Raw genomic sequence first — 10,509 nt, 5'->3', positions numbered from 1 at the left:
CTTCTTCCGGTACTCTGTGTAGTTCTTGCCGATTTATGCTGTCAAGGGCTTGTTTGAAGTCGATGAATGGGAAATGCAGATCTATGCCATATTCATAGAACTTGTCCATCATTGGTCTTATCACAATTGTTCCTCTGTCTGATCGAAAGCCACACTGATATTCCTCTAGTATGCCTTCTGCACACTTCTGTATCCTTTCATTTAATATACTTATGAATATCTTATAAGCTGTGCTTAGAAATGTTATACCTCTATAGTTTTTACATGCTGTTCTGTCCCCTTTCTTATAAATGGGAATTATTATTCCAGTTTTCCAATTATCTGGCATGGTTTCTGTTTTCCAGATATCTGATATTAATATCTGCAGTCCATTTATTACACACTCACCACCAGTTTTTATTAATTCAGCGATTATGCTATCTTCCCCAGGGACTTGATTGTTTTTTGACTTGGCACAGCCTGGGAGACCTCTTGTAGTGTTGGCTTCCTTGCCTCATTGATATCATTGTCTACTTCTAGCTCCACTTTTTCTTCCTGTGTGTCTGTTTCTTCATCTTCTAGGCTGATGCACAGTGTACCTATGAAATAATCTTCCCACTATCTGTTCATCTTCGCTTATCGTTTCCCCATCTTTACTGTAACAGGAGATTGTTTTTGATTGGAATCTATTCTTCATATTGCCTACAGCATGACAGAACGTTCGTATTTCACTCTGTTCCTTTAACTCTTCTAGTTCATGAAATTTCTTTAGTCCATTCTCTTTCCTTTCTGTTGCACAGTCTGTTGGCTCTTCTCCTTAATTCTCTATATTGTTCCACATTATTTCTGGTTTGTCTCTATAGCACTTTTTTTTTTGCCCTGTTCGTTTCCTCTATTGCTGACCTGCAACCTTCATCAAATCATTCCTGGGTTCTTCTATTCCTTCTTATGCCTATTATTTCCTGTGCGGCATCTTTAATGGCTTTTTCAGTCTGTTCCATCTTTCGTCTACTCCTGCTGTAGTCTCTTCATCGCTCAACTTTCTGCTTAGTGTTACTTGGTATTTTTTTTACTTCATCAGGGTTTTACAGTTTGTCTGTATTCCATTTAATCATCTTTCCTATTCTGTTACCATTTGTTAGCGACAGTTTCTCTCTCAAGACTGATTTTATCACAAAGTGGTCTGAGTCACAATTTGGTCCTTTGCAGCTCAGAACATCCATAACTGACGTGGAGTGGCGTGCAATCACTAAAATATGGTCAAATTGATTGACTACTCCATTAAAAAAAATGCAGATTTCCAAGTACCCAGATGGATCCACTTGTATGGGAAGCAGGTAATTTCAATAATCATGCTATTTGTTTCTGAAAATTGGTGTAGTAAGTCTCCATTCTCGTTGTTTTCTTCATGTAGTGAATATTTTCCAGAAACTCTATTTGGATGCTCATTCCTTCCTATTTTTGCATTAAAATATCGTATTACTAGCATCAGGTCATATTTAGCTACTGCGCAGTATACTTTTTCCAAGTCTTCGTAGAACTGTTATTTAATTATATCCTGTTTTTTTTATCTGTTGGTGTGTGTGCATTCACAATTGACATATTCCTATATTTCCCTCACAGTCTGAGTCTACATATGCTTTCATTTATGGGTTCAAATTCTAGGAGGCTTTTCCTAACTTCCCTAGTTATTATAAAGTCTGTTCCATGTTGGCCTGTTCTTTCTTCTGGTTCACTATATATCAGTGATTACTGAGGTTTACATAGGAGCCCATTCCCTTGCCTTCTTATTTCCTGAAGCTCTACGACATCATATTTAAATTTTAAAATTTCTTCAGCTATGTCTTTCATTTTTCCAACCTGAAACATTGTCCTCACATTCCATATGCTACAGTCACATACTTTATCCGTTGCCTTTGCCAGGGTCATGACATATGTTTTCCATCCATATTTGTTGAATATATATATATATATATATATATATATATATATATATATATATATATATATATATATATATATATATATATATTTCAACAAAAGCCTCGGAAACAGTATGGGGTTATTAGCCCCATGCCCAACCCCCAACCTGCAGGACCAGGATTACTTCAATTAAGCCTCCGTAATTTCCTATAAATTTTAAAAAAATGAATAGCGAAACGAAACATTTTATAACAAGGAACAAACAACAGACAACTGATATCAACCACAAAACCTATGATGAAACGAAATACGGAGAGCTGCGCATGGCCATATACTGGGAAGAAATGAGCTTGGGGGTCACATGATCAATAATGGATGGATGACATCAGCTGTCCATACTTTTATTACTGAGAAATCTTGACGTTGCTGTAACGTCACGTAACAGGATGGGCAGTCAGTGCGAAAGCTACTATTTGAAACGATTTTTTTTTTATGTACCATGACATGGCGTGACGACAAGTGTGAATTGGCCTTAGTTAGATTGAGGCTAATGTATTTTCTTAAAGTACTTTAAATGTGCTTTTCATACTGTGTTCTTAGGCTTTCTGATTTGATCAGGTCCAACATGTGTCATGTATTGTCAGCACTGTGTGTTTTCCTGATCTAATTTATAAACATGAGCCACACCTCTAACTTGTCAGAGTAGAACAATGTATAATTGGCCAGAGACGTACTTTGCTGGTGAGTTAAGTTTTTGCCTGCCAAGCTCCTGTGCATATCCAAGCATTTACAAGAAGTATACAGTTGTAGAAGAAGGTAATGTCCACAATGTAAACTAGCTATTTAAGTGAATTTAGAAACGAACACAGCACACTACCGCACCAAATTATTATGAAGGGACTATTCTACTACGATATTATTGCACTTAACCTCCCGTGGCCGGTATCGGAAGCACGCTGTGCCTCTACGGGAAACAAATACAGTGGTGACTAAGGAAAATGCAAGACATTGTTATCAAGATAGTTTTCCATATTCTATCAAGTGTTTCAGCGTGCCATCGTTAAATATCATGACAAAAACTCGCAATAGGCAAAGCGAAGGATCCTCACGCCAAGCTTGACGTTGACTAAGAATACCGCATGAGTTTACCTATCGATCTCTTGTGTCTATCAGCATTTTGCCGTCGAGAAGTTGGTAACAACTGAATTATTTGCTATCTGCGGCGAGAATAAGCTCTTTGCTTCCGCCGTGAAAAGTGTTGGATATAGATTGTTTTAGGTACACGAGGTTGTAGAGAAGGTATCGTTATAAATCGAGATATTATATGTTTAATTGTGTTAAACAATTTCTTTAACAGTGCCAACGATTGTTATTAGCAATGATGGAATGAAATTGAAATGTATAGTTGTTGTTTACTCTGCTTAAGTAGCCTGATGTTTGCAGATGGCGAGAAGGTACGAGCTATGTGTCGGACTACGCAAGGGACACCGGACGACAAGAATACGCATGGGAAAAACTAAGCAAGATAAGAGACCAATACGACCTTCAAGGCTGAAAGGTGTAAGTACAAACTTATATGGTATTTGATCTCCATGTTTCTGCGTTAATAACTCGATTTAATTATTCTGCTCCCACCCAAATTGTGACCAAAAGCTTGGGAAAGTCTACGCTCTTTACCTTGCAGATGTTTAAGTTTTTCCGCACGGTGCGATCCATATTGTCAGAATTGTCCGCAATTCGTTGGAGAGGGCTCTTGGGGGTTGTATATGCCACATTTTTGCTGGAAACTCTCGTCAAACTACTTAATGCTACAATTTCCTTTAAAGCTGTCTTGGTCTGCCGTGTTTGTTTCCAGGACTGTCCACAAATGGTAGTACAGAGTGCTATGTGTGTTTGTGTTGTGATGGTAGGCCACTTGTATTGGGTTTCCTGTGAACTCATTTTAATGTTTTAAAGCGTTTCTGGTGTTTCATGTAGGAATACATCAGTATTTATTTATGGGGAGTTAAATACTTTCTTTTGTAAATATTCTTGTATGTATGGTTGTAGGTTGCGTTCAATTAAAAGTCTGAAGGAAACTTATTTTTTCTGCTGCTTCAGAAACTAGTCATTACACTTAATTCTCAGTGAGAATTTTTATGGGTTTTGACTTATTTCGCGTGCATCTGCAAAATTTAAGTCCCATATTGTTGTTAAGCAATCACGTTTCGGTTTGTAGTTGCCTGTGACTATGGGTCTTACAACTTTCAGTGTAGGCTGAATCAAGCCTAAAATGTCACACTATTATGATAATCTTATACATGAAGGTGAATTAACTTCTGTACTAAATTAGTTGGGCGAAGAAGAATATTAAATATTATTTATTGGATTTGAGTGATATTAATTGCTGCTTTGATATCTTTTGGTGTGTCTTCAGTTTGTTAGTCTGTGAATCTAACGGATTTTAAAGCAAAAAAATGCTGGTATTGGTGACATTGATCTGTAGCATGGCCCATTCAAAAAAATCCTCACTGATATCCCATTAGTCTCCACATGAATGTTGTTTAGGTTAGTTGCTTTCTTTAGCTAGACGGCAGTTAACCTATACAACTTGTTTATGTGCAACTGCAGAAGAAAGATGCCTGAAAGCAAAGAAAACATGTATAACCTAGTCACCACATTGTTTACGTTTGTGAGACATTTCCTATGTCACTGGTCAGAGTTCATGACTAGTGTTGGATATTCCTGTTTCTCTGAGTAATAACATTCAAACTCAGTTGAGCTGCAGTATATTTTTATAGAGGTGAAATCAAATTTGTAACATGAAGTCTTACATAGTTTTGTGGGCAGTGTAATTAAACAGTTTGTAACCGATTGTGGTGGAAGTTACAATGGCCTATGCTTACATCTGCAGTAATTTCCCTGTAGTGAAATTTTCTTGCTCATTTGTATTGCTGTATCGCACTTTTTATTGATCTTCTCTATTAGGCCTTTATACAATGTGATGCGCAGTTTATCCATCCCTGCAATCATTTGGGGTAGTGTCATTAAAATGAGTTATGGTCTTTAGTCAGACGTTATGTAAAGTGTATAACATGAACATGTCATAAATAGTAGTGGTTACAAATTTGCATTTTCAATATTAATTGCCTTCTTGAGCTGTGTATGGAGTCAGAGGATTTGAAAATTCTTTTGGTTTACGTGGTAACTTTAAGAGTTGTCATACCACAGGTTCATTCTGAGGGGGAAACTAAGACATAAATTTAGTAAAAAAAAATTGGTTTTCTATTTTGTCATTTTATTGCTTAAACTCAAGAATTATTCTCTTCTTCTGCTCATATCAGTTCTATCTTCACCTTGTTGATTTATTTTGTATGACACAATTGTCACTAGCCATTACAGTAATCACATCGCCAATGTTTCTGCACCTTTTCTTCTGCACATTACACCCCTGTAGTTAACTGATCAAGGAGGCTTTTCTGAGTTCGTTTGTGCGTGTTACTTCTTCCTGTTTCCTTTTCTCCTGATCAAAAGCAGATTTATTTTCATAAGATTAGTATTCAGTTTTCTACCTTACTCCTCCATTCCCCATTGTCAATACATTTATCAGCATCCCTGTTCTTTTGTTGTAACTTTAAAAGTGAGCTAATATAATGTTCACTGTCTTGCAATGTTCTGGTGTGATAATGGGTGGCAATGGGTCGTATCAGTAAGAAAAACATTCTCCAGAGAGGATTCTCGGAGCAAAAGAACTTTCCCTGAGAAAGTTCTCAGTTTTGTTTTAACAAAAAATTTGAAATATATTCTCTGAAGTTCCTTTTCACTGCCTCCTCTCCGCCTTGGGAAGGTGCTCTGTGTGGCGTCTGCCCTGTTTGGCACAGAATGAACTCATATTGTTAAATTTCATTCAATGCACTCAAACAGGCAAACTATTCAGTGTACACATATGGAACTAGAAGAGTTGCACTATGTTTCACTTATACTTTTATTTGTGGCAACAAATTACAACTATTACGGACAGTTGACAAATGCATTTTCTTGCAGTGTTACTGGGTTTTTGATGTGAGGGAAACTTTGCTATTGAAGTAAGGTGAACATTTTGTGTGAGCAAATTCTTAAAAGATTGACATTTTCATCTACTCCAAGCTGGAACTATCAGCTTTCTAATGCAAGATAAGTTTGTTTGAATATGATGGATAATGGTCTGCTTGGACGTAAAGTACGCAAGTGGTTGCCTGCACAGTTCGTTAAGAGAAGCAGATAGCTAGGTTTGTAATAAGCCAGTTATTAATCTTATGATCCATGTACTTATTTCTAACGTAATGTAATTTATACTCTGAAGTAGTGATGATGAACATCTGGAAATGTCAGTGACAGTTTTTAGGTGTATACCCAAGTCTTCTTGTATTTATGTCTGAAAATTTGGGTGTGCTAAATAGCAATAGAAATGTTTTAATTTTCACTTTGTGACATAGGTTGCTCCTTCCCCTTCCAAAGATTTTTTGGAAGTATCTTATGATCTATTCTCTCTCCAGTATTTCTTCGTTATGTATATCTGTTTTTGCATTTCAGATTACATGAATTCTGCCATTATTACTAAAATGTAGGAAAAACTTAACCTCAGCAGAACTTATTCAGCTTGAAGTGTGCTATAGAGCTCACTGCAGAAAACTGAGAATGTTCTCTGCTTGTGAGAAGCTCCTCTAGTTTTATTCATACAAAATCGGACTATGTTCTTTGTTATGAGCAACTTCGCCTGCCCTTCTACTCGTGCTGAGAACATTCTCATTTGAAGTATAGCCTATTCTCCAACTTGTTTCATTCATACGAATCTGAGAACGCTCTCTGGAATTTTGAGTATAAAGTACATTTTCCATTTTATTCACATAACGAAGTGTAAAGTTTGCTCAGGAGCTAAGATATACTGTTCATTTGCTTGCCTTAATTCTTCACACTTGCCAAATTCTGGTTATACTTGTTTCTCGAGGTGTTATTGCTGTTGAGAGTAGATTCCAATATCTTGAAGTAATTATGATGCTTCTCTGGAACAACATGTAATATATTGTACTCTCATTTAGTGTGATTGTGCATAACACTTTGCTTTTTACTCTGGACATCAGAAATATATTAATGAGGTCAACAGATCCCAGTTTTATGTTTTTCTCTTGTCCTGTGGCATTGAGATTGTCACAGTCATTGGATTGTCACGACCATTTTTCCATGGTTCAAATATCTCCAAGGTGGGACCCAATGACACAGAATAAACTGGCCAGCCAGCAGGTACTGCAAACATTGTAAGATAGTTATCATTGTTCCAGCTTGCAGGTGCGCTCTGTCCATCCACTCTAGAATATGTGCACATAAATAAAATGCTCGAGAGGTTATACCAGTTCATTGCTTAACACTTTGGAGGCTTGCCACTTAGTAGAATATTGGGCCTGGGAAACAGGCTGTTTATGCCGGTATTTAGTGTTACTGGCACATATAATTTATGTATCTTGTAGAGTAGGCTAATACATATTAAGAAAGACCAGGCTTAAAGATTAATTTTTTGCATTTACTTTTGTTCTTTGATAGTTTCAGATTTTAAAATAGACATAAAATATAATCATCCTTCTAAGAAAAAGTATGGATTGAGTTACTCAGCAACATGGCTCATGTTTCATTCAAAATACTTCCAAAAATTTATAATAGAAGACACCACTAGTCAAGGCAAGAATTTCGTACTTTTCTCATACAAAATGACTCCAGTTTTCGAGCAATAGGTGGCTTACATATGGAGACAATTGTGGCTCTACCTGCATTTGGAGTGGTCTTTTTAAGTTGGGGCCCAGCTATGCTTGTACTGGTGCCTGGAAGTGTTAAATAAACTATTTATGGTGACAGTCATCATTTGTCAGATTGTAGGTGCATGTGCAACACACAAGTTCATCACAGTGCTTCATGCATTACAGTACCTTTATTCCTTATCTCATAATTAACTTTTTTTTTTTTAGAAGAAACATGAGAAGTTCTGGTGACATTCTAAGATAATTAAAAGAACTTCTTGAATCTTCCATCGGAAATTTTCATCAAGGATGCTGAGCAATCTAGCTGACGTCTTTTCTTCATCCAGTCACGAATCGAAACACGTTTCTTATTTTTTTCTTATGCAGCGATTCCACACAAGCTTTAACTCAATCACAACTGGTGTGACATGGAGCTGCCAAAACTTTCATTTCATACCTGACTCAGGGACCCACAAAACAACACTGAAGTGTATACTGGTTTCGCTGTGTCCTCAGTCATATATGAAACGACTTGCATGCAAGTAATTCTGCTCAACGAGTGGCACAACCCAGTGTTCTTTAAACTAGGCTTAAAGTAATGAATATACAACATTGAAGCCAAATGTGGCCAACATTGTCACACACGTGTAACTTTATTGCATAGTGTTGAGAATGTCAAATCAAATTTCAGCCATTTCATTTATTTTATTGGACTACCAGTTTAGGCAATTTATTAAGTCATCTTCAGGCCCCTTGACCAATATGCTGGAAGAGTCCGATATTGGTCCTGGTCAAAATAGGGGCCACCATTCAAGGACTGATACCTCTAGATTTCTTCTTGATGCAGTGATCACTTCAATCATCATCAACAGAAATCTGCAGGTACCAGTCTATGAATGTTGGCCCCTATTTTGACTGGAATAGAGGTTGGAATCTTCCTACATGTTCGTTAGGGGGCCTGAAGATGGTGTAATAAATCACTGAAACCAGTAGCCCTATAAAACAAGTGTTTGGAAATTAGATGGCTGGAAGGTATTTGATTTTATATTCTGTACTGAACAGCAGTCCTGCAACCATCTCTGAAAAGATGGAAGTGTGGAGACTTACTGTGTAGTTTCCTGTCTCGTAGTACTGAAGTATGGTACGTCAACACTCATTTTGTAAATTATTATTATAGTGGAAAGCCTTCTGAAATAAGTTACATATCTGACTTGCAAGAAGTGAAACATGTAAAGAATCAAAGGCTTAGAAACAAAGCAAATTTTTAAGAATGTTTTGAAAGTGTTAAAGAATGCCGTGAAGCCACTCTACATCATTAAGGCTAAATCTACGGAAATACAGTTGGTGGTTTATCAGGAGCTATTCTAACCTTTTCAGTAAACAACTGTTTTGTGTTCTGGCCTCTATGGGTTTTGTGATTTACTTCCAGTTGTAAAGCTTCTCTGTAATGTCAGTATCGTGGCATTGTTCTGTTGTATGAACAAGTCACATTCACAGTGTACATTTGATTTTCTCTTGTATGTTTCAGATTCAGACAAAACACACAAAATTTGTTAGAGATTTGATTAGAGAAGTGTGCGGGCATGCCCCATATGAAAAGAGAGCGATGGAATTGCTGAAGGTATCAAAGGATAAGCGGGCCTTGAAATACCTTAAGAGAAGGGTAAGTGTGTGTGACATTTAAAAATGCTGTGATGAGCAAATCACTTGTGACATTTAAACAATGCATGTATTAGTACTCTTGAAATATTTGATTTGAATGTGTGTTTGAAGTAATTCTACTTTCCTAAACTGATTAAAGTAATTGGCAAAAGATCCAGTAATTGATAAATCTATTTGAAACTTTTCAGCTTGGCACACACATTCGTGCAAAAAGGAAGCGAGAAGAATTGAGCAACATCCTTACACAGATGAGGAAAGCCCAAGCACAGGCAAAATAACTGTTTTGACTGAGTTAATGTATTGATACCTACATAATAAAATTTCTTAAAATATTGGTCTACATATTTCATTCAGTTTCATTTCAGACTAACTCTTCAAGAATTCCATAACCATTAGCAAATAACAAAGTGATAGTGGCTACGATGGCTGTCACACAGTCGTCCTTTCACTGTTGGCATATAGTTCTGCTTATCTTGGTGCCAGTTACCATGGAGTAGCTGCAAAGGATGGGCAGTTGTGGCCAGTAACAGAATTACTGTGATCTATCTTTTGGGGTTTTCTGGGTCATTTAATTTATGCAATAATGTTTCAAAATGTGCTGCTGTTGACCAAAGAATGAGAAGGCCTTTTATAATCTTGCACAAGGAACTCACTGTATGATAAGAGTATTGTTAGAGATAATTCAGTAATAAACTCTAGAACTGTTGCAGCAGCCTTATTACACATGTAATGTCAAACTTATGTGCAACTTAACCAACTGCATTTGTGGTAGTCACCTTGTTATTTTGATCCAGGCAAACTGCTTAACAATCCTTCAGATTGCACATGCATTAAGTAAACTGGCACAGGAAAGCTACTTTGCAGTGCAAGATACTTTGGTAATAAGTATGAAAATGAAAATGTTTCCTAAACTACTTGAATTCAACAATAAACCTTCAGGGAGATTAATTGAAACACACTTGTGCCTTGACATGTAACAGAAAATGTTGGAAAAATTACTACAAATTTAAAGAGTGGGTTTGCATACTTCCAAAGCAAAACATCCACTGCTCAATACAGTATGGAAAGTGAGACAGAGGTATGAGTAGCCACTGTTAGATCCCTAATACACACAAAGGGAGAATTAACTCGGTGAGTATGACCTAGACAAATTCTTATTCTGTCTTAAAGTTAACTATTTACAAAGGACTGACCCAAA

At 36.7% G+C, this 10,509-nt stretch overlaps 1 protein-coding gene across 1 annotated transcript; it reads left to right on the top strand.

Annotated features, from left to right (window-relative positions):
• The first annotated feature begins 3,094 nt into the window (after window positions 1–3,094).
• LOC126281882 (60S ribosomal protein L36) lies at window positions 3,095–9,655 on the top strand. Its single transcript, XM_049981197.1, has 4 exons — window positions 3,095–3,201; window positions 3,346–3,462; window positions 9,178–9,312; window positions 9,500–9,655. The coding sequence occupies exons 2-4, from the start codon at window positions 3,346–3,348 to the stop codon at window positions 9,587–9,589; spliced, it is 342 nt and encodes a 113-aa protein (XP_049837154.1). The 5' UTR covers window positions 3,095–3,201; the 3' UTR covers window positions 9,590–9,655.
• Window positions 9,656–10,509: the final 854 nt, after the last annotated feature.

The sequence above is a fragment of the Schistocerca gregaria genome, chromosome 7 (assembly GCF_023897955.1).
Source record: "Schistocerca gregaria isolate iqSchGreg1 chromosome 7, iqSchGreg1.2, whole genome shotgun sequence".
NCBI lineage: Eukaryota > Metazoa > Arthropoda > Insecta > Orthoptera > Acrididae > Schistocerca > Schistocerca gregaria.
This window is presented reverse-complemented; position numbering and strand designations above follow the sequence as displayed.

Coding starts and splice junctions, on each gene's coding strand:
- LOC126281882 (XM_049981197.1), top strand. CDS start 3,346: ATGGCGAGAAGGTACGAGCTATGTGTCGGACTACGCAAGGGACACCGG. Junction 3,463..9,177: donor GACCTTCAAGGCTGAAAGGT/GTAAGTACAAAC, acceptor TGTATGTTTCAG/ATTCAGACAAAACACACAAA. Junction 9,313..9,499: donor TGAAATACCTTAAGAGAAGG/GTAAGTGTGTGT, acceptor GAAACTTTTCAG/CTTGGCACACACATTCGTGC.